Raw genomic sequence first — 24,572 nt, 5'->3', positions numbered from 1 at the left:
TGCCACGTACACTGGAGGATTAAAGGTTCTGAGACCTCCTAGGGTCAAGAAACCAGGTTCAGTGCGTTTAGGACAGGCTTCTTCAAACTTGACATGAAACATTTTTTCTTTCCTGAATAGCTTCTCAAGACCTCCCTCAGGAGGAGAGTTCTTCAACACAGTTTGGAAAAGGCGGCTTTACAATTTACGAAGCAAAGCACCTTCCCATTCATTTCCTTATTTGATCCTTGGAATAGGCAGGTACTGTTATCCTGATTTTACAGATGAACAAAGTGGGGCTCAAAGAGATCTGCTGACTCCACCAGGGTCACTAGTTAGGAGAAGAGTCCGAGTCAGATCTGGGTCTCTGCGTGATGCTGTGTTCGTGGAGCGTCTGGAGAGCTAGACCCTGCAGACACGGAAAGATGGAGCAAGGATCGAAGCCCACCAGGAGACACTGAGGCCAGGTTGCTGGGCTACAATGGCACCAGAAGGGGTGGCCAGTGGGCAAGCACGGCAGGGGAGGCTGTAGGTTGGGGTGAGAGTGGGTAACTTGGAGGGGGAGCATGTTTGCAGATCACCCCAGGCTGAGATCAGAATCAGGAGAACCGCACTGAGCAGGGGGGAGTGAAGCTTTCAGCACCCATCAGTCCTGCTTGGGGTCTTTCTCTGGGCTTGAGCTGCATAGTTCAGTCAGTCCCAGATACCTTAGAGGGAAGACAGAAGGGAGATACAGAAAACCCAAGGGATGGAAACAGGACCTGCTACTGAAGGATGTGGGTGTTGCCCTTGAGATGGGGAAGCCAAGATGTGGCTCAGCTGCCTCTACCAGGAGGGGCTGGCTCCTGGGCAGGAGGCCGATGCAGTCTCCACCTCCAGTGTGTATACTACAAGCGGAAAGGAAAGGGCGGCCCCGTGAGGACAGGAACTTTGGAGAGGAATACCGAGCCCGTCTCCACAGTGACGGGGTGGGTCAGTGCCTGGGTCAAGGGTGCGAAGATGCCTCTTCTGAAAGTCTCTGTCCAAGGTGGGATGGATTCACTTGGATTGAGGAAGGGGTTGCCAAGCATGGGCCTGCTGGGCCGGGTAAAATGAGTTTAGAAGGAGGAACAGGGCGGGGAGGAGTAACTTGGGAAGCACTGAGCACCATCCCAGAAGATGACCAAGAGATGTCCTCGATGGGGAGCAGGAGGGATGGAGAGTGGCAGAAGGGGTAGTAGAAGAAGAGAGTGGCAGAAGGGGTGGTGTGAAGACGGGTGAAGAAGAGAGGCAAGGAAGAGGGCAGGAGGAAAACTTCTTCTGTAACATGGCCAAGCGTGGGCCGTGCCTGGGTTTCCAGTAGCTACGGAAGCAGGGACCCCTCTTTCCTGGCTCCCTCTCACTGGGCACACCCGAGGGGGAGCATATGTGTACAGAGAAGCTTGGGAAATCTGGAACTGCTCTGGCCCAGACCCTCCCTGTGTAGCTACTGCTTGTGCTTTCCCTTTCAGACCTGAGTGGCCATTAGTCATGGAAACTTATTTCAGTTCCCGAGGTCAGCCGAGCGTGGTGATGGAGCTCAATTCCACAGGCCATCTGAGAGTCGTCCTTCGCTGATTGTGGACCAGGGACCCGGGGTCAGTCAGCATAGCTAGGGATGTTCTTCCCAGAGGATCTTTAGCTCCATTTCATGCTAGTCTGGGGAGCCATCTAGCCTGGCTCTGGGCTTTCCAGAGGTCACAGAATCCTCGGTAGCATGTGAGTGACTGTGCCATTCTTCAAGAGCTCTAGAGAAAAATACACTTGCCTCACTCGCCCCCTTATGCAACCTGGCCCAGGCCCTTCCAGATCCTTAGAAGCATTTTAGGTGCATGTCAGTTACTCATCTCCAATTCAAAAAGCCAACACTCCCACTTTGTGTAATTCCTATTAACCTTAGACACTGGAGAAGTTTTCTAAAGCAGGCATGTCTGGGAAATACCACCCCCTATTAATAGCCTGGAGACAGCAGGCATAGTATCCGCCTATTTGAAAACGATTGGGGATTGTATCTTTACTCACTGATTTTATTCTTTGAAAAGCTGCTTCCTCCTCTCAGCAAGCACAAGACTCAACTCCAAGGTTCAGATGGGCAAACCCACAGAGACACTCCCTGTTTACCTAGACCCTTGGTCATCCCATACGCCTCTCCTAAAATCTCCATGTCAGACTCAGCCCACACTGTGGAATCTAAGAGGTGATGCTGGGACCTCTTCAGACCTTATCTCCTCCACAAAGCCCTCCCCACATCCCTGCCCCCCACTCATGGGGGCAACATGGAGTAGGAGAGCGCGAGCACTGGCTGACCTCTTATCCTGGGCCTGGTGCTTCCTGATTATATGATACAGTGTGAAGTCACTCTTTGTGACTTAGTCTTCTCATCTGTAAAATGGAGATAGTAACAGGCACTCCATAGGTTACGTTGAGGACTCAATGGGATGTCAGATGTTAGGCGCCTCGGTATAGATCCCAACATATAATGGGCACCCAGTAAATGTGCCCTCCACGTCTGGGCAACTGTGTGCCATGGCACATTGTGTGCAGTGTGGCAGTTACCCACATGGTCTGTGTGATCTGCCACTGATGCCACAGGCTTCTTGCAGGGACCGAGACTTACATTTCTCTGTAGGCCTCCAAATACCGAGCCAGTGCAGAGCCAGGGTCTGCCTGAACCTTCCAGGGCTTTCTCTGGAGAGTGAGATTCTTCCAATGGCACTGGGTAGCTCTTGGGAAAAGCCCCAGGGTCTTATAGGCCTCTATTTCTAAGACCCTTCAGGGTCTCATCCCCACCTAGCTGCCAACTTCTGGGCCCTGCTGCCCCCTGAGGTTCTCTGGACTTACCGGCCTCCCTCGACTCTAAGCCTTTGCACAGCTAATCCTCGGCCTGGAACCCCCCTCTCATTCCCGCCTTCTGCCTGCACGTCCTCATCACCCAGCTGGGTTTCTTGCCTTGCCCATCCCAACTTAGACGCCCCTCCTTCAAGCAGCCTTCCTGTCTTTCCATGCCTCTGAGGAGTGCCCCGTCAACTACCCTAACCCATCACAGCACGAATCACATGTATCCTCCTCCTTTCGACTCATCTGTGAGCTCTGGGCACAAGGACTGCGTTGAACTCTCATTCTGTCCGAAGCCCACCGCCTAGCCTGGCAAACAGGGGTCAACAAATATCTGCTGAAAAAGGAGTGACTGTATTTCTCTTGCTGCTGCTATCCCTACAGCCAGTGAAGTGCTCTGGATTCAGGACCACTGGCAGCTGGGGTCCCAGAGGGGCCTCCCATTTGGGGGAGCGCAGGCGAAGTGGCGAGATGGCTGACGTGTGACTCAGGAGGGGCCTAGAGCCCAGAGAAACAGGTAGCCTTGGGCCTAGGTTGTGGGGTTTCCTCTGTGAGCTGTGGTCAGCTCGGGGGCCATGGGGTTCCCTGATGACTGCAAAGAGACAAACACAAACAGGTTTCACCAAGGTTTGGGAAAATTCCATCAAGACAGATGGGCTAAGGGGAGCTGATGTCACTACCCCTTGTGGCTGCTGTTAGAGGAAAAGGACACTCCCGTTCCCGCTGGCATCCCTTCAGAGATAAGGTCTCTGGAGCTGAGAGGCCTGGGGCCAAACATGGGGGCAGGGCACAGCTCTGGTATCTGCAGGGAGGGGAGGGAGGAAACAGTTATGGGCGGCTCCAGATTCTTCTGAGAAACTGCATCTGAGAAGCAGAGTGCAAGGGCCTGGGGCCTGCCTTCTAAATCACCAGGGGCTGAGGGCTGGGCGATCAGTGGGCTGTGGCAGTGCTCCGCCATCTGCAGGGACACGGGCTGGTGGCCCGAACGCACGCTTCCTGTCTGGCTGGTGCAGTCCCTTCACCAAATGCACTGAAAGCACAAACATGGGCTCTCAGAGGAGCCAGCGAGTCCTGCTTCTGTCTTCATCTGATTACGAGGAGATCAACAGATGACTTTGTTATCAAGCACAGAGCAAACTCCCTAATCTCACAGACTGGGGCGTGGGGCTGGCTTTCGTGTGACCACTCTGCAGGTCCCTGCCCAGCTCTTTACCTCTGCCTGGTAGGACAAGAGCAGAGATAGGGGTCCCCGTGATACCCGCACACGACCAGTAGGGGGAGGGTGGGGGGAGGGGCAGGCTATGGCCACCCCGTCTCCAAAAGGCCAGCTTTTTTGGGTCCAGGTCCCATGTCAGGTCCCAGCTCCCTCTGACAGCAGCCCCACCCAATCTCACCCCCTCCCAGCTCCTACGGCACTTCCTAGGCCATGCACGTGGCCCCTTCAAATAGGTCCTGTGTGTCCTTGTCTCCTCTCCGATCCCTGAAGATACTGACTGCCCAGTGGGGGATATGGCAGACCGTAGTATCCCTTGGCTTGAAGGAATTTCATTCATGCTTAACAGTCAAACCCCAAATTCCTCCTAGCTTTGAAATGTCAATAGTCTTGTCTAAGCTCCACTTCACTCTTTGAGGTACTTGAAAAGGAAAAGCGAGTATTTGAATAATTAGAATGCTTGCTCACTATCAATGAACTGAATCTGCACACACACATATATATTCATGGTACCATACATTCGAAATAACAGATGACGCGTGTCCACGTTTATACATACATGCTTACACGTGAAGGTAAATGAAATACAGAACGTATAAGTGCATAATCTCTTGCCTGGCAAAAATGAGGGTTGGAACAGAATTTCAAGTTAATGATCATTTACCTAGAAATTTCTGCAAACATAATCCTCCATCCCTTTCCCCGCCTCTTAATTTTATTAACCAAGCACTGGTCAGACTTCTGAGCCTTCTTTATAGAAATCAGCACAAGATGTACTGAGTTCATCTCCCATTGGGTTGCCCATGGACCTTCTCCAGCACCTACCCTGCTTTGAGCCCTCGGTGGTTCCCTGCCGTTTTAAAATCCATCTCCTCCTTAGCATGTGGTGGCCATAGCTGACCTCTCGATTCCGGACTCTGGTTTGAACTATGCCACGTGCTGTGGCATGACCTTCCACTTGGTGGGAACGCTCACGTTAAACTGGTGTCTAAGACAGTACTGCTGTCTTACCATTTCTCATGCAGCTGTGATGAATCATGGATGCTCTTAGTGCTCTCAATCCAACGTAACCCCATTATGGTTGAGTGGTGTCTCCCCAAAAAGATATGTTCAATTCCTGACTTCTGGTATCTCAGAATGTGACCTTATTTGGACATAAGGTCTGTGCAGATGTCATCAAACTGAAGTCATGAGGGTGGGCCCTGACCCAAAGGAACCTTGTCCTTATAAGAAGGGGAAGTTTGACTACAGAGACCAACTTGCACAGAGGGAAGCCCAGTGCAGAGCCACAGGGGATTGCCAGCTGAAAAACAGAGAAGCTGCCATGAGCCCAGGAACGTCTGGAGCCACCAGAAGCTGACAGGGGCAAGGAAGGCCTCCCCCCAACTGCCATCCTCTTGGTTGTGGGGGAAGCATGGCCCTGCTGATAGCTAGATTAAAGACTTCTCTCCAGGACTGTGACACAACAGTTTTCTGTTCTAAAGCACCAGTTGGTGGTACTTTGCCAAGACAGCCCTAGGAAATGGACACAAATGCCAGTCTTCTGAAACGGACTTTTTGAATCCACATGTGACCCTTTGCGCTTTGATTTCTTCTTATTTTGGTACTTACTTCCGGCTTGTCGAGAAACCCCCAGAAATAACAATTCTGTAACTTACTTTTCTGATCTCAGTCTGTGACCAAAAAAGGAGGGATGATGACTATACCTCGCTTGCCGAGGATTCTAGGACAGCCTGTAAGTCATGCTCATGTAAACTCTAAAGTACTGTGGGAATAGAACATTAATTCTATCATCCATCTTCTCTGCTCTGTCCTTTGGCTCTGTGTCATCCCAAAACATGACTGGCACGCCTACCATTACTCCATTAAGATGCATATGATAATGCCGTGTGAGGCAGGCTCAGGCTCGATGCCCTCTGACTTGCCACCCTCTCGCAAAGCTGACAGGTCCACCAGCACACTTGGGCAGTGGGGCGGGGGGGTGGCATTGCTGGTTGAATCCACTATGAACTGACCAGCCATGGTCACTTTTTCCATCTGGTTCAGGAGGATGATATTAGAGACTTCCAATTGCTTCGCTGGAATAAGGACACACAACGCCTGCCTCATTTCTCTGGTCCACTGGTCTAGAAATGAAGTTAATTGGCTCCAAGTGATTACTGTCTGCCCCTCAAGTGCCCACAAGCTATCTTCTTAGAGAAGCTTCCAGATCTTGCTCTTAGAGCAACTAACTCCAAGTATCCTCAATCCACATGTTCTGTATTTTTGCATACAGGGGGACTGTTTGCCCGTCTCCCGTCATTTGGTATCACTGTTCTGTTCCATCAAATCCAAATTACCAAGCACAGCGGATTTTCCAGTAACTGGACAGGTAATTCCCCTGGGCCTAGAGCAGGAGCTGCACGCTGGATTGCCAGGAGCTCTGCAGAACAGTGATGCCCCGCCCTGAGTCAGAGACTCAATGCCATTGCTCGGGATCTGCCCCAGCCGTGGGCACGCCCTCACCCCCCTGGGGCGCTCTACAAAATGTGACTCCTTAACTCACCTCCCTTGGATTTCAGTTCACTCTTAGTGATTTTTGCCCTAAACTTTGTAATTCCAAGAGATTTCCCTTTGGGGAAAAGTGAGAGACGAAGTGACAGCCTTGCTTTTTGCCACTGGTGAACAGGGTGGTTCTCCATCTTGCCTACACATCAAGAAAAGCCAAAAAAACCCAAAGTGCAACCGACAAAGGAGACCTCTTGCACTGCTGGTGGGAATGCACACGGGAGCAGCCACTGTGGAGGACAGAATGGAGTCTCCTCAAGAAGTTAAAAACAGAGCTACCCTACGATCCAGCCATCGCACTACTAGGCATTTACCCAAAGAAGACAAACATGCTAATTCTAAGGGATACATGCCCCCCCCACCCCGCGATGTTTACAGTAGCATTCTCTACTGAGATCCAAGATGTGGAAGCGGCACAAGCAGCCATCGACTGGTGAATGGACAAAGAAGGGGTGGTGTATGCACGTGATGGCATGTCTGGACCTAAGAAAGAATGCCACCTCGCCATTTGCAACAACGTGGATGGAGCTAGAGTATTATGCTCCGCGAGATAAGTCAGTCAGAGAAAGACAAAAACCATATGATTTCACTCATATGTGGAATTTCAGAAACAAAACAAACAAAGGACAGAGAGAGAGAGAGAGAAAGAGAAACCAAGAAGCAGACACATGGATAGAGAACAAACTGATGATTAGCAGAGGGGAGGTGGGTGGGGGGAGGGATAAGGGGATGGGGATTAAGGAGTGCACTCTCCATGATGAGCCCTGGGTGATTAAAATAAAAACGTAAAAAACAAAAATAAAAAAACCCCAAAGGGCCACCACGTGGACACTTGGGCCTCACCCTGCACCTCATAAATTGGACCCTCCAGGGGTGATCCTCTGTATTTTTTTTAAAGCTTTGTAAATACAAGTCCTTTGTAAAAATACAAAGACAAAATACAAATCCTCTGTATTTTTTTTTTTAAGCTTCATAAGTGATTCTGACACGCAGCTTGGTTGAGCCCCTCTGTGTAAAGGACCAGTGGATCCCTTCCTTGCCTCTTTTCCTTAGCAGTTTCAGGAACAAGACTAGGGTTTCTAGGTCTTCTGGATGCCCAAGAAATGCTCCAGATACATTTTCATGTGAGATCTCCTAATTATTAGATGATGCCAACTAATTCAACTAAAAAAAATATGATAGCCTGGGTGAAGGGGTCACACAGTCTCTAGCTTGTGACTTTTACTCTAGTAAAGTTACTTCCATCTTTTAGGGGAAAAGAAAATGAAGACCCATTTGCTTTTTAAGCACAAATGATTTACTTCATGACACTTAAAAATGGGGAATCACTTGATTCCTGGCCGTTCACTGGTCCAAAGGAGAGTGTCATAGCAGCATGATGTCTTGGCTATGGGCCTGCTGGGTTGAGGAGCCACCCAAGCTGCAGGCGGTGGCCTCAAATGCCTCCTCCCCAAAATCTGGGCCATTGCCTTTTGTCTAAACCACTTCTGAGGAAAGCTCCTTAACGCCTGAGGCAGTCTCTATACATATATTTTTAAAAGAGGACCAAGTCCCTCTGAGAACCAGGCATTCCAAATGAGCCACCACAACTGAGTTCTGTCAAATGAGCTGCTGAAATTCAACGATTTCCACTGTCTCCTTGTCCTCTCATGATTGTCTGCTAGAGTATAAAATATACACATTTTTACAAACTATAAAAGATACACATTTTTACAAACTCCATTTGAAGAGCTACTTTGGAAACACTTGCCAGCTAACACCAGCCTCCTCCCTCACACCCAGCAAATACTTCGGTAAGCCAAGGAGCTCAGCCAGTTACAAGCTGTTTATGAATCCGCAGGTCTACAAGGGGCTAAAGACCTGGCCCTCTGCAGGTCCTTACAGGGAAGGGCAGGTATCCCTGCTAGAAAGAAGCTGTTACCAAACTCTGTACACTCCATACAGTGCTTTTTAAACAAAACTTCGCAGCAACCATCTGAAAGCTGGGTTCATCTGGAAGGCAGTGCCATCTAGAAACCCACAGAACGTGGAAAGGAGAACCTAAGACACAACTCCCCGGTATCCTCTGCTTACCCCGGTCAAGAGGGGGAACTTGTCAAGGTGATTTTCAAAGTTGCCCTACCTGTAAATTCTACAGCTCGATTATTTTAAGTGAATTATTTTTTTAAAAAAGATTTATTTATTTATTTGACAGAGAGAGAGAGAGAGAGAGGGAGAGGGAGAGAGAGAGATCACAAGTAGGCAGAGGTAGGCAGAGAGAGGGAAGCAGGCTTCCTGATTCCAAGTACCCTGGGATCATGACCTGAGCCACAGGCAGAGGCTTAACCCACTGAGCCACCCAGGCACCCCTAAGTGAACTCTTTTAAGGCAATCCTCTTAACCTGGGTTCTTACTCCTAAAGCATGAGTGGTGAGTTTCTTCGGAACGGACATATAGTAAATATGCAGGTGTTGCAGTCCACTCTAGCGCGGAGGCCCACAGCAAGCCAGAGACAAGCTACAACCACACCGTACGCTGTGTTCCAGGAACACTTCATGTACGCAAACTGACATTTGAGCTTCATCTGATGTTCAAGTGTCATGAAACGTTCTTCCTCAACCAGAGGAAGAACAACATAAAACCCATTCTTACTAGTGCAAGGGCTACACAAGAAGAGGCGGTGGGCAGGATTTAGCCTGTGGGCTAGTTTGCCAAGCCCAGCAGCAGGGAATGGACTTCCTGGCCTCCATGAACCTCATAAAATACAGTATAGGCTGTTGTTCGTATGGAAACATTTTCCCGGAGAGAATTTACTGTTTCAGATTCTCGAAGGGCTGGGATTCTTGATTGCTAAGACGCACAGATTTCAAAGTTTCCCCTTATACAAAGCCTGGATCTCTCCAAGGCATGATAACTATGGGGAATCCACATAGAGGAGAAAGCCCTGGGAAGCATTTTCAGGACCTGAAATGTCCCCTGTGGCTAAAGTCCCTCAGACCATGCGGTCCCCAGCATGGAACGTCCCCACTGGCATATTCAGTGCCCGGCAGGAAGGCCGAAGCGACCCTATAAAAACGACTGGGAGAAGTCCCCTGGACTCAGACTATGTATCTGAGGCTCTTTCCAGAGGGTTCTTTAAGACCAGGCGAAGCCATCTGTATCGAAGCTTTAACTCCACAGGCAGCATTTCTTCATTCCCTTTAGGGAAGGAGGCGTTTCTGTGTAGCCCCGAAGGGTGGATGCTTCTACCTGCTAAAACCCTTCCAGCCCGCCACCCTCCCGGGCCTGCTGAGGTCCAGACACACGCATACCTTTGACTGTGACTATTTGACTCGAAAATCTGGTCACAAATGCATAATGCATACATTTGGCCAAGAGTCATTCTGAGCCACGTGGTTAGCGGTAAGTCCTCAACGTCGGGGAGCCTGACGACATTCAGCGTGGAGTTTATAAATGGCCTGGAGGTGCCTCTAAGTGCCCTGTGAACCCTGGCTCCCGGGGGAGGCAGGCAGCGTCCTCTACCACTAGCAGTGCCTGGCTCAGGACTGAACGTGCCAGTTTCAGGTTAATTCCAAGGATCCTGCTCAGTCCTCAGAGGAGGGCAAGGCTCAGGAGCTTCGCTCAGAAGGTGAGCCCGCCACCCTCTCAGATCAGAAATCAGAGTAGAGGAGGGTCCATTTCCCCCTCGGAGGATGCAAAGGACTTCGGAAACCATTCCTGAGGCCACAAGGAGTCTGCGCTGCTACTCTAGGGAAGGAAATACCCCTTCCTGGGGAGCTGTCCTTGACCGAGGCTGCTCCCCGTCTTCCATCCGGGCTGCTCTGTGCCTCCTTTCCAGCGCTCCTCAGAACTAGGGCTAACAAACAACGCACTGGGCATCTGTCTTGTATTCCTAGCTTTGGCACAGTGCTGGCACACCTATTTCTGCACGTGGAAATGTCATAAAGCTCCCGGATGGAGGCTTTCCAGGTGCTGGGTCCTGCACTATGTGCTTCACCCACCTGATTCGTTCCCACTCACCCTCACCCTATGGGGAGGTGGGTATTGCCACGGCCCCCATTAGGGAGATCGTGCAACAGCCTGCCCAAGGCGCAGCCAGGATGGAATTCAGCTGTTCTGGCCTCGAGGCCCATGTCCTTACGTGTACTGTCCTGCCTCCTGCTGAGAGGCCTCATTGTGTTCGTGGGTGCAAAGGGCTACAGCTTGGAGTCCAGGGGCTTCCACCAAGAGTCTTGTTGCTGTGTTACAAACAAACAAGCAAGCAAACAAACACCTGTATTCTTCCCTGTGTCCCTCACAGTCCATGAAATCACCATCCCATTCTACGCATAGGGGTCACTTCTTAGACATTAGGTGTGACGAGGAGCAGAGCCCTTCAAAATGCTTTATTATGCTCAACAGTAAGAAATACATTTTGTATATAACCTAGTACCCCTCCCCTCATCCCACCAGCCCCAGAGAAGGGTCTGCAAGCTCTACTTTACCTGCATCGCAGACTGTGCTTTGGCCTGATCTTCTCCTTGTCCTGTTCTACTTGACCCGAGCCCACCCCACCCGACCCTACCCTATTCTTCGTTAATTTTTTATTAACTCATTAAATGGATTTTTACAACCCACTGCTGGGGAGACCCTGAAGCACGGTCCTGGGGTACCCAGGAGGCGTGCAAGGGACTGAGAATGCGTAGAAAACCCAGTGCAGATATCCAGGAATAAACAGCCTTGGGAGGAAGGAGACAGCGCCCTGCGTGCCGCGGCTCGCCCGAGGCCTGAGTGCCTGAGCTGGGCTCTGCAGCGAGCCGGCCCCACGCGGCAGGACATGCAGCAGCAGGGCCCACGCCTCTGGCAGAAAGTGGGCAGGCCCACGGCAGCAAAGCTGGCCCCACTTCGCCTCTTTTGCACATAACATCTATTTCTCAAAAAAGCCGGGTCATTGTTGACAGCTGTTAAACACCTTTTTTGGTGCCCCAAGAAGCTTTTCTACCTGGTCCTGGCACCAGCCCTCTTCCTCCACTCACCAATCCCACCCTTCCCCCCATATTTATGAAAACGTTCTAGATAGAAATCAGTTCTCTTGGTGGTGATTTATTATTGCTCTGCCTGCTGGCTTTGGTAAACACTAATGTATCCTTCTCAAGTCAGGATGAGGTCAGCCACCTCTCTCACTACTCAACAATGTCAGGTTTCCCAATGCAGGACCCTATCACCCCAAATTCCCAGGCATGAACTGGAATAGCTCTTGGGCCGTAAAAGGTGAGAAGAGAATTTGGAGATGGAGCTAACAGAGAAATATTCTCTGGGAAAACACTGTAGATGGACAGAATTCATTCACTCACCCACCGCACGCATAGGTATCGGGCCCCTCCTACTTGCCAGGAGTTACGCTGAGGATACAGCTGCGCACAAAATAGATAAAAATCCCTCCCCTAACAAATTAATGGGAACTGGCTAATTGTCTGTGTTGAGTGATGGACATGTAGGGATTCTCTCTACTGCTTTCCGGGTCTGAAATTTTCCAAGATAAAAAGTTAAAGATATAATTCTCAAATCTCAAATGCATGATGTAGAGTGAAAGAAGCCAGACACAAGAGAGCCCCTACTGCATGACTCCATGTGTGTATATATGAAAGTCTAGAAAAGACTAATTTACTCTCCGGTGAGAGAAAGCAGATCAGGGACTGCCTGGGGCAAAGGGCACCTGGGAACTGTTTGGGGCGGTGATGTACTATATAGTCACTGTGCTGGCGGTAACACGGGCACACCCATTTGTGAAAAGGCATCAAAATGCACGCTTTAAATGGGCAGGTGTTAGTCTATGTAAATTTTATTACAATAAAAAGTTGATTTCAAAGAACCTCCAATCCCTGCCCTCATAGGCTAGAAGACATTTTAGGGATTACTTGAGTCCCTTACGTTACCAGAAGGGAGCAGAGAACTTCAGTGACTTGCTCTGCATCTCACAGATACATGACATGGGGTTGTTATGTGTCCATAACCAGTACCCAGGCCTGTCCAGTGTTTTCCTCCTGGCTCACTGCCTCTGGTACATGGTGGGGGCTCAATTATGGAAGCTCACGTTTCGAGGGGACTGTATTCTGAATCATTTACTGCAACAGCCACATCCCATGTGCCTGGGTACCTGTAGCCTGAATCTGCCCTGACTCCCCAGGAGGACCACGAGTCCTGTGGTTTCCAAACACCGGCTGAGATGCCAGGAGGAGGGGAGGAGGGGGGAGTCTGGCCAAAGCCCCAAGTCAAGGTCTACTTTGTTTCCTGAGTCATCACAGATGATAAGCCCCAGCCCAGGCTTATCTTCCCATCTCCCTACTTCAGGCAAGTATTGTATCTCACTGCCCTGGCCATTCTTGACCTTCTTCCACACCTACCGGGGCTCACACACCTGATATATCCACTGACTTTCAAGCTCTGAGCTCTAAGAAATCCCTTCCAAGGGTGGAGTAGGTTCCAGAAGGAAGAAGCCAGAATCACACAGAGGGTCGGAGCGCTGAAGGCCTCCTCGCTCTGAAATTGGAACCACAATGATGTGCCATGTGCCCAACGTGTGTTTGTCAAACCCCAGAATTCTAGAGTAACGTCTGAGTGTCAGGTTTAGGTCCAATCCAATTCCATTACCGTCTGCTGCCCTGGCACAAACAGTGGGGAGCAAATAGGGTACCGACGATTTCCAAGAACTGCGGGCAGAGCTGTGTTTCCAATAACTTTTCTCCATGACAGCCAGCGGGGCCCCTGGGGACTCAAGGTCCTGGACCTGGAGGCTGGTGTGGGTGGGGCACATTGTCAGGGTGCATGGTTTCCCTTGGTGCCTGTACCCTTCAAAGAGCAAATGCTGGCTGGAGTCCTGGAGGCCTGAGCCCCTCTACAGGGAAGGTCTGAGGTTTCCTCTGCTTTTACTTTGATGCCCAGTATCCAGCCTCTGACCACTGGCCCTCTACTCTGGGCTGCCAGACTCTCCCCGTGACTCTCCTTTAAGAGAGAGGTAGGAGGGCACTATCTTCTATGATACCACAGCGGGGGAGTGGCTCCCGCGGCCCACAGAGACCCTGCCTGTTGGCCCATCTGCAGAGGCCTTTCCTCCACAACCTGTCTCTCCTCCCTGTCCTCTAACCTCAAGAGGCAAACCCCGCAACTCCCTCCCCAAGTCAAGTTCTGGATTTGACACCACGCTGGTCTTCCCCCAAGGACTTCATGTTAGAGTCTCCTCCTGGGGCCCGTACTCCTCAAGATAGTAACATTAAGGTGATGGTAGGGGATTCTTTTTCTTCCTGTGTCAACCAACCTTCCCCTCTATGCCTTCACAAAAAGCACAAAGTACATACTTGCTAGATTCCTGCTGAAAATTGCAGCTTTGAAGCCTGCCCTTCCCTCCCTTCCCCCTCCAAGCCACTTCCCCGGTGGTAGCTGTCTCTCCCTAACGCTTTCTGGCTTTCTCTGCCAAGATGCAGCTCCTCTGAGAACCTGCTGGCCTTTGGTCAGACACAGCCCTGTAGGTCCCAGGCTTCCTGGTAGATTGTGTGTTACCTCCAGTGCTAGTGGAGTGGGGAGGAGATTCAATTCAATATACACTGGTGTGATGAACCCACGAAGGCAAATCCCAACCTAACAGCAGTGAAGGCATAAATGAAAACTTGGGAGATTATGGAAATGCCCAGCACAGGGCTTGAATTCCTCCCCTGGCATGACTGGTGGGGGAACCAAAGCGACGTGTGGGTCGAGCCACAGGAATGCTCCTGCAAACACAATTCTCAGACCGAGAGATCCCTTGTGCAGAGTCAAAGACGCTCTGCCGAGGCTGTTAAGCTCAGAAGTCCTTGGGAACCTGCTGTACTCATGGAGCCATGGCCACGGGGTCTTGGTGTCTGGACAGACCAGCGCTTTAGGGCTGGGTGTCAGGGCTGTGCTTGGCAACAATCCCTCTGAGAAAGGAGGTACGGGGAGTAAAGGTGCTGGCCAGCTCACACAGTAAAAGGGGGCCAGACCTTAGGATGAAACTTGGGGTTCCCCAAAAGGCACAGAATGAGTCTCTGCCTTGCTGTATCTCTTGGCTCCCTATTCCCCCGACCCTGGCTTCCCAGACCGGGATGGGACCAGAATTAAACCCCAGAAGGCTCTCTGCCAGGCCTTATGTGCCCTTCTGCCCTGTGATGGCAGCTTCCCTTCACGTGGGCCCCTGGCCTCCCCAGGCACCGTGCCAGGTCCAGATCCAGCCCCCTCGGCTGAGACCCCCAGAGTCTCCGGAGCCACCAGCGTCAGCACCGTCCCGACACTCGCTACATCCCAAGGATGGTGGTCCTCACTTCACACAATTTGCTTTGCGCTCCTCCTCGCTCTTCAGCACGGTCGACATTGCTATCCCCACGCTCTGGATGGGTGGCCTAAAGCCCAGGATCCTCTCTCAGGATCCTGCAGCCCTATCGGAAACCTGGCCACACCTGGTTCCGTGGCCCGGCCTCCACACACCCCGCTGCCTCCTGCCATCCTGAGCTCTTGGGTCCTCACCTCGGGATGAACAGGAGAAGGAGGGGCTTTACCAGGTTGGGGGTTGTGGTGAATGGAGAAAGGCATGAAACTCCTAACGATCCACAGCTTTGTCTAATCCCGTGAATAATTTTGAGAGGCTATTTTTAATCCCCACGTTATGGATAAGGAGGTGGCACTCAAGGAGGCCAGAGGTCTGCGATGGGGGAGTGAATTCCCAGGCGTCCACGGCTATCCTGTGATGGCACTTTTATTCTGCCCCAAGTCTCTCTGCATTCAGAGCCAGCCTGGTGTCCTGTGCCATGTCACTACCTGGGCCAACGGCCAGAAACGGGTTCCTGGACATTTCCCATGCCCTCCGGGCCCGGCAGTGTCCTGGATCTTCATGGGAGCTCGCAGCCTGTTGGAGGCTCAGGGCTCTTACTCGGGCACGGACATAGGCCAGGGGGGCTGTCCTAACTGAGACTGTAGGAACTGGCAGGGCCCCGTCCCTGCCCTGCCAGTCGGGGAGGAGGACTGGCTCTAACAGTCACCCAGGGCTTGGTCTTCGTGGTGCCTGCTCTCAGATGGTCCCTCAGGCCAGGGGCCTAGCTTTAGGTTTGCCTGCTCGGTTTGCCTCCTGAGGGAGGGTGCAAAGTTGGTGAGGTTGTGAGGGTCTCGAGCCCACTTCCCAGTTTTCTCTCAGCACAGCCCGCTCATGCAGGAGCATGCAGGAAGGGCCTCCCTTGAGGGTCCCGCCATGCAGTGTAGATGGCTGGATGGAAACGGATCATGAGGTTGGAAGGGCCTCCATGTCACCGGGCCTGAGGGCTCACCTACCTGGACAGACTCCCCATTCTGGAGGCCTTACCTTAAAGAGGGGCATTCACACTGAAGCAAACTTGAAAAGAGAGAACACGTACACAAAGAGAAGTTTACTTGGCCGGCATTTCCCTCATTGCCCTTGGCTTTCACTGAGGAGAGCTATAGGTTTCTGGGGGAGGCAGAGCTCTCCCACCTCTGAAGGCTTCCCCCAACTCCAGTGCCAGAGCCCTGGGAACCATTATCTTAGAGCCTAATGCTTTTTGGGCAAAGGAGGAACACACAGGAGAGAAGCGGGGAGAGGCAAAATACTTCCAAGGCCTGCACAGCCAGATGCTGCTGTCCCACCGCACCAAACACATCGCTTCTGCCTGCTATGGTCCCTGGAGAAGGAGAACCCACCAGTGACGTAAAAGCGGACTGTGCTACGTTTACTGGCTCCTGGATGCTGCTGCCCACTTGGAACGAAATCCCCAGTGGGATGGGCAAATGGATTCTATGCTTGGAGATCTTCCCCAGCATCAGGGGTCTGGGTTCCCGCCTCACTGGCTTCTCTAGTCCCCCACCCGCCCACTGCTGAGGGTCCTGCTGCCCGCCCTGTGAGCCCCTGCTCTGAAGCAGGCCCCCTCCAGAGATGGATGTGAGTATGTGATGGCACAAAGTTTTCGGTCTGGCGTCGATGGCACATCGCTTGTGAGAAGTCTGAATCCGTGGGAGAGGAGGGGGCTGGCAGGAAGAAGAGAAAAAGAGAAGGGAGGGAGGGAGAGTATACAAGAATGCTGCAGGGATGAATGACAGGAAATCCCCACACTGAAGCAGGGGCTGCTGCAAAATGTCCCAGGGTAGGGGTGAGTGCAAAGGGGCGTAAACCCGAATGAAGGCAGGCAACCCCACAGGACTAATGGCAGCTGGTAAATTAGGCCAGGGGTTAGCCAGGGAGGCTCAGGCGCCAGGGAGCAGAAATCTCAGCCTAGGAAACATCTCAAGAAGGTAAAGGCCTGGAGGGGACAGCAGCCACTCACGGTATGCCAGGGAACTGGGCCAGAGGCCAGAGGCAACTACAAATCTGGACAATCTCAGTGAGATCTTCGGAGGGGCAAGGCTTCCTACAGAGAGGATGGAAACCAGGCCCAGAGACTTGCCATATCCTCAGCCTCTGTGGGGGTGATCGAGGCACCCAAGGCTTCAGCTGAGCCGGCCTGGGTGGTGTGCAGGAGGGCTTGCTTGCCCACTGTGGGCTCCACTGTCGAGGAGCCCCAACTGTGCTGCGGGATTGGGAAGAGTCAGGGGCTCTAGAAAATACAGCACTGTGTCTTGGCTCTTCTTAAGCCTGGACTGGATGACACGATTTCACCCAGCCTCACCTCCAGCACCTCCCACCAGACAAAACCAATTCCCTCCTGAATCAGACAGGCAGAACCCGGCCCAACATCCTTAGATTCAGAATGTCCAGCTAGTTCCGCGGGTGGTTTCTATCCAGCTGCTTTCTGGGGGTGGTGGCATTTTAGTGTGATGTCAGTAGGACACGGGGATGAAGCAAATGGAGCTAGCCCAGGACAAAGGAGACCCAGAGTTCCCTCAGGGTCCCAGGTCTTTGACTGAATGCCCTGGGGGATTTTGGCATGACGAGACTGGGGGGAGGGGGTCCTGTGTATCGGTTCCATTGCCTTCTACAGCGCACACACACTGTCTTCTTGAGGCCACCACCAAATCGTGAGGCTGGTGATATTGCTCACGTACTTGTCCTCTCCTTTCTCAAGGAGTCTGTCCCTAAGATTTAAGAAGCCCTCTCTCTCCCTGGAGGCCTGTGCAACCCACTATCCTGTCCACATCTTCCCAATGTCAAGCTCCAAATCTGCTTTCCTTTCTCCTTCTCTCAAAACCTTTCCTTCCCAGCTCTCCTCAATAGGCATCTGATGTGCCCTAAAGCTATGGACAGCCTGTCATGTGATGGAAACCTTGGGAAGGGTCAGGGGGTCTTAGGACAGCCTGTCATGTGATGGAAACCTTGCCCTATAAACAGCGGACAACTTCTGCGGGACATAGTTCAGACCCCCATGTCTCTCCAGTGACCTCTCATGGCGGCGGGGGGGGGGCATCTGTTCTGCCTGTGGTCCCCGGCCCTGCAGACAAAGCATAGCCTTCCCCACTGCTGGTGTCCGAGCCGGTGGCTACTCGTACCCCCAGGGTTAATCCTGACTTAGTAAGAGGCGGGTGGTGGTTTATAAAAACCTTGTGCGAGTTCCACCTGGGTCCCAAGAGGCTCTCAGTATGTTTGTCACTGTGGTGGGCCTTAATTGGACTTAAAATTCGTTTCTGCTGTATACAAGCCCATGGAGGACTTAGGGTAGTGCCCTCAACATTCTTCAGAAATTAGGGAAATTCTTCAACTTAGGGACAGATTCAAGACACCTTTCCAGCCTGCTCAGAGAGAAATCTCTGGGATAAAAATGTGGTCAGATACTTAAATAACTTGAATACATCTTTAAAGATCTGTAGTTGAGAACTCTGTAAAGATCAACAGTGTTTAGCTCCAAATGTGACCAGAAACATCTCTTATGCAATGTAATAAGTTCCCTTTCTTCTCCTTCTTTCAGATGTTCTAACTCTCTCTTCCAAACAGAATTCGAACCAGCCAGACAAATGCCCTTCTCTTGACCCCCCACAGCACCCAGGATAACTCTGGAGGTCTGTGGGGTCCAGTAGGAACATGCAGAGAAGGTGATGTGAGAAGGAAGGATGAAGTCAGTCTTGGGGACCGCGGACTCAGCTGGACATCGTTGGGAGCTCCTGGACGGCCCATACTTACTCTTTGCCATCCTCCCTGGGGATGCTCATCCCCCTGGAAGCCTACTTGAGCCCCTGAGCAAAGCAAGCAAGCAGAGTCCTGCCCTCTGTTCCAGGTTGAGGGCTCACAAGAGGCCCGAGGGAGGGAAGCATGGGTCCCTTGTACCCCGGGTGGAGATGGAGTCCCACCTGACCCCCAGGTGGGCTTGACCCCCTCAATGCAGGGATGGACTTCTGCTGCCAGTTCCCCTGCACTCCCAGCTAGCCGTTCTTGCCTGTCTGAGCCGGCTGAGGCCTGCCCACCGCCCACCCGTGGGTTGGGTCATGGGTTGGCCTCCCGAGTCCCTCTTCTCTCATCCCCTGACCCTTCCTCTGTGTCGGGCTCCTTCTCCATCCCGCAGGCCCACAGACACCACACACCTGTTCTTCACAGCCTTCCCTCACTCCGAGCAAGCCAGCTACAGCTCAAAGGGTCACTTCTCTTATGTTTGCCTTTTCATTGGCTCAGCGTTCAGACGGAGGGTGGCGGCCTCGTGAAGAACCCCTGGGAACGCCAGGCCTTGGGGAAGGGCTTCCAGAGACAGGAGCTTTGCGGGGCCCCTGAAATCTCGGAACATTCTTGTCTGCAGGATCTGAGCACTGTTCTGCCATCTGTTTACCCCACAGAGAGGCTCTTCTCCAGGAATCCAGATAAAACTTCTTTGGGCCTTTTCTCATCAAGATCTTCCCAAATTCCCTGCTTCTCTGTGGCTTCTCAGCAAAGGCTCCCATGCCTGCCTCTGCCGCACCCCAGGCCCATTCTTCCCTTCACATCCCCTGCTCATAGTCCCCCGGGGTTGGCCCTGTCCTCTGGCCCCACACTCCCGGGAGGGGATGCCCCTTTAGCTCAGCTGGCTCTCTGCAAGCTTAGCTTTGAGTCATGTAAGTCTTTTTGCAGACCTGCCCTTGCTGATGGGTCCTGCTCTTGTCCGGGGACCCCACTGGTCAGGCCTGGATTCACTACTTAGCCCTACTTCCCACTTTGCCTTGGGTTGATTGCCTTAGACTAAACCCACACTAACACTGGACCCTCAGATCTGAGTCTTTAGTTTCCCCCTCCTTCTCCACCTGACCTCTGGTTTCCTATCTCCCCTCACTTTTTTCCAGGACACAGTTAATCTTGTCCTCGAAGACCACTACACAGACCCTCTGGGTGAGGGGATGGGGGGAGCCTTCGAGAAGGCTGGCATGTGCTGTGCGCCCAGCCCAGAGCCACAGCCGGTGCCAGAGCCGAGGGGGAGAGAGACGGGCAGGGGCTGAGGTGATGTCACCAAAGAGAGAAGGCAAAACCTAAATCCAGCCTACGCCAGGCAGCGCGCCAGCCAGTGAAACTCGTCAAAACCAGAGGAGGAAGCAGACGAGGAACGGTGACCCGAATGAGCGTCCAGGGCCAGTCAACCTTCCATGTGCTAGTCTGGCCTTAGTGTGCATCACGCCTTCAGCTGAGAATTGCCTACTTGGGACATTTCTGAGAATCCCAGCACTAGCCGTAATCGCTCCCCAGAAAACCTCCTGGAATAGAATGGAATTCCTCGCAGATGATTCACAAAGCACAGGAGGGTCTTTCCTGTACTTGGAAGTGAGGGAGGAGGGGCTGCCTGACAGAGGGCAGCGTGGTTGAGCGCTGACTGGATGACTTCGGGTTTTTCCCGCCCGGGACCCCAGCCCCACCGCTCTGGGGCTCCTGCCTGTAATTTCCTCATATTACACATCCCTTGTGCTCCAAGTGCACTAGTCAGCTGGTGACCCCAATTTTTAGTCTGAATGATTGCCTCATCAGGCGACACGCCAACAGACTCAAGATACGCCCCCTGCACAGGCAAGCACACACACCCTGAGGATGGCACTGCAGACCCTCTCCCCACCAGCAGGAGGTCACCGCCGGGACATGGCCTCTGCTCTCTGATTCCTCTTTCCAACTGTTGAGCTTCAATACCCTTTCCTGCAGTCCCCAGGACAGGCATCACCACCGCGGACCCGAGAACCTGCACGGAGGTGTGTGCTCGGGCCAGAGAGGGGTTGGCAGGGACACTGCGTGGCCGAGAGAAGCAAAGGCTCCCATGCCTGCCTCTGAGCACTGTGCGGGAGCTCCCCGGGGGTCGGGCCCCGGGCCTTACCTTCGAACTCTGCTAGGTCCAAATCATGACTGGGACTGTGGCTCTCACTTAGTGTGATTCTTTAAATTGACTCAGTTATAAAGCAGACCAGTTGGTTTGTAAAGAAACCTTGTATCTTTACCATAGGCAGAATGTAGCATTTATGAAAGCCGTCAGTGGATCTCTATTAAAGTTAAAAAGTCGTCTTCTGTGTCCCACAGAAATCACCACCTTGGATATGGCTCTAGGTTATGTATTTTTGACAGCAAACTCTTAGGGCCTTGGAAGACTCCTCTGGGGGAGTGTGTTATCTGTCCCTTGCCCTTGTCATTTGGGCTGTGAAAGTGCCCCAGACCACTCATTCTACGCGCCCAGGCCCGACCCACAGTGTGGAATGAGCTCCGGGACCTACTTACAATTCGAGGTTTGAAGGGCGGCTTGATCTTCTTCTGCTCCAGGAGCACCCAGTCGATCTCTTTGAAGAATGGGTGCTGCTTGATGGCGTCCTCACCATTCTGGGATGCCACACAGCCCAGGCGCTTGTGCGGGTTCTTGGTCATGAACTGTGAGGGGGAGGACAGGATGGAATTAGTGACAAAGGCCTGTCAGGGACAGGCTGTGAGGGAAAGATGGAGGTCAGCCAGGGTAACATCTTCAGTGCCCTCTTCTGAGCCTGTTTCCACTTTGGGAGCTCTGCCCCCACCCAGGGTCCTCCTTTAGTCTTCTCTAGAACTTCCTATGTGCTAGCCGTCATTCTAAATATAGCAAACATTATTAACTCATTTCATCCAAATGCAAGCCTCTGAGGTTTCCTGTTGTCCCTATTTTATAAGTGAGGTAGTTGAGGCACAGAGAGGTTAATTAACTTGGTCAAGGTCAAACAGCCAACAAGGTACCATGCTGGGAGCAGGAACTCTGGCTGTTACTAACTCCCTGATTCTCCTCAGATTCTTGAGTCTTCTCATCGGGGAGAAGAAGATCTGATAAATTCATTTACACGGAGAGGTCAGTGGCCCTTGCTGAGGAGAGGAAAGAGGAGCAGCTATTCATGCTGAGGCAAATTATCCAAGGCACCTTTTGTACTTCTCCTTTTTGTGGCCCCAGGGCCCTGTCACTTTTTTTCCTTTTTTTAATTTGAATTTGTAATCTCTAGCATACAATACCCATGTAGATCAATAGATAAAAAAAAAAAAACACGAAAAGGAAAGGCTTATGGCTTCTCAATATTTGTCTGTAAAAACCACACTGATGTGTTTAATATTTGTTGGCTGCCGTCTCGTGAGAAGAGCCTCTGGCTCGGGTAGCTTCCCACAGCCATCCGAAAGAAAGTCAGGGGTTTGTGCGGGCATGTGTGCTAGACACAAAAGTGACATTTCACAGGGTGAAGGCTGAGCATCTGTATTTAAAGAAAGCAATTTAAGAGGAGAAACCATAACCCAAAGGGAGAAATCTTTACTGATATAGTTTCAGGCTTCATTAGCAAGGGAGAGTTTCTTGGACAGGGAGAGTCTCCTACGGACGCTTGCCTGGTGACCCCGAAGCCAAAGCATGTGGATACACAGCTGGGAGAGCCACAGGGGAGAGAGTGAAGGGGTGGTGGGCAGATTTGAGGTAGGATGGAACCAACACATACTTCACCTTCTTAGTCTAGAAGTCAGCAGATATAACCCTCTTTGAACACTCTTGATTCCTACTGCCCACAGGATAAAGTCCATAGACTTGGAAACACAGACACTTCTCAGTCTGAACCCTCAGTCTACCCTGGCTGGCCTTCAGTGTCCTTTATTCCCCTGGTCGAATGCCCCTGTCCAGTCCCAAAGTATCCTCTAAGAACCAGTCAAAATGCTGCCCCCTCTGTGAAGCCTCCCCAGATTCCTTGCTCTGTAGGTACCTGGGACCTCATGTTTCTTGTCTATTTAAATTACAATTTGCCTAAACTTCTCTTTCCCTTGGTGAGGTCTAGAATATAGGAATCAGTCCTATCTTCCCGGTACTTGGTTCAGTGCCTGACTCTATTGTGCACTCAGTACATTTAAATGACTTAGTAGGAGGCTGAATGCTGGGGCTGAGAGCACAGTGCTGAGGAAGGAAGGCACTAAGACCAGCACTTACTGTTCCACAGGTTGCGCACTGTGTAACTCTACGGTGTAAATGGTCTCTAGAGTTCTGCGCCACTTTTGTGTAGGTAGAAGCCCTCAGAGACACAGCTTGGTGGCCAGTGTCATGGAAAACCTGGCCTGGTCCAAGAATCAAGGGACAATGTGAGGAAGTAAAGTGTTCCAAGGCCAAGGGAGTAAGGACTCTTCCTTACTTCCTTAGCTCTTCCTGCCCTTCCACTTCTGGGAGAGGAAGTATCAGGGCTACTGATAAACATACAGGTTTTAACATCTCAGGAAGCGGCTCCCGAGTCAGAAGCTCTCAGAGACTTTGCCCTTGCCAACCAGCTGACACAGGCATAACCTCTAGCTTCTTACTCTCTGTAGGTCGAAGTTTCTCAGCTTCTGTACTAATGACATTTTGCACTGGATACTTCTCTGTTGTGCGAATTGTCCTGTGCATTGCAGGACATTTAGCGATGTCCCTGGGCTCTACCCACTAGACCCCAGTGGCAGGCCCCTCCAAGCTGTGATGGCAAAAACATTTCCAGACATTGCCAGATATCTCCCAGGGTTGGGGGTGGGAGGGCAACATCACACCTTGTTGAGAAACACGGCTCTGGGTCGTCTGAAACTGAAAGGGCCCTGCTGGGGTGCGGGCAGGGGGATCGCTGGTTTGTCGGGCTGGTGTTCAGGGCCCCGGGCAAGTGACTGGCTCTGCCGGGCTGGTGTTCTGGCTCCTTCGGGTGCTGCCTGCAGGTTTCTCCTTAGCCGGGCTCCTGACACAGCACGTGGGGCATACTTGACGCTCACCGGCATGCATGAGAGGCGAGAATACACATCCTCTCTTTGCTTCCTTCTCTGCTGTCGTCCCAGTTGTGACTGTGTGCAGATGCAATTTTTTATTTACTGCCCACCTTTGCCTGCTAGACGATGGCTGTTATACTCACCAATACTTACTTAGCATGAAGCATGATGCCCCACACAATGGAAACACTCAACAGACAGTAGATCACTGGATTATTGACGGGGAGGGGGAGGGAGACAAAGGGAAATGGATGAGGTGAGGGAAGGAAGGAAGGAGAAGAAAGCAAGAGCCATGGGAGAGAACAGCACACTCTGATGTGGCACTTTCCAGAATGCCACACGTGAGCTCCCAGACACTGACAGAATGATGTGAGGTCTTTTTTGTCATTTTCCTACGATGATCTATGTAACTTAGCTACAGTAAATGATACTGGTTTTCCATTTGTGACAGTCATATAAAGTTTCTTGGCAAAGAAAAACATAAAATTAGGTAAATATCAGCAAGTACATCGCCATGGAGAGGACACTTGGCTACGGGACACCGGGTGAATGTGATGTACCAGGCAGGTGCTGAACTTTGCCACCCGTGCTCTGTTGGGTGATGGAGGCTAGGGCTGGAAGTCAAGTTTCTTAGGCTGTCCCTTCGGTCCCACCTCAGCCCAGTGTGTCAATGGCTCTGCTCCCCTTCCCTGCACCCCGCCTTCCACAGCTCTCCAAGGCAGACAGGGCACGCCACTTACTTGCCCTGGTCCAAGTGGCTTACGTTGCAGAAACAGCTGTGCTGGGCAAGTACTAAGAATCTCCCACGTGCGGGATTATCTGCAGGGCTGGGGACCGCCTCCCTATCATGTCCGAATCAGCACGGCTGCACGGGTCTTGAGC

The 24,572-nt window shown here is 51.8% G+C and overlaps 1 protein-coding gene across 2 annotated transcripts in view; it reads right to left on the bottom strand.

The window, feature by feature from the left end:
- Positions 1–24,572, bottom strand: part of PRKCE (protein kinase C epsilon) — a 298,944-nt gene that overhangs the window by 2,292 nt on the left and 272,080 nt on the right. For both annotated transcript variants that reach the window (XM_032840308.1, XM_032840309.1), the window contains one exon: positions 21,204–21,350. In XM_032840308.1, the coding sequence (XP_032696199.1) occupies positions 21,204–21,350 (147 nt within the window). The remainder of the gene's footprint in view (positions 1–21,203; positions 21,351–24,572) is intronic.

This window comes from Lontra canadensis, unplaced genomic scaffold, assembly GCF_010015895.1.
Source record: "Lontra canadensis isolate GAN:19392208 unplaced genomic scaffold, GSC_riverotter_1.0 scaffold112, whole genome shotgun sequence".
In the NCBI taxonomy this organism is placed as follows: Eukaryota; Metazoa; Chordata; class Mammalia; order Carnivora; family Mustelidae; genus Lontra; species Lontra canadensis.
Note: the sequence above shows the minus strand (reverse complement) of the source record. Positions and strands in the feature narration are given on the sequence as shown.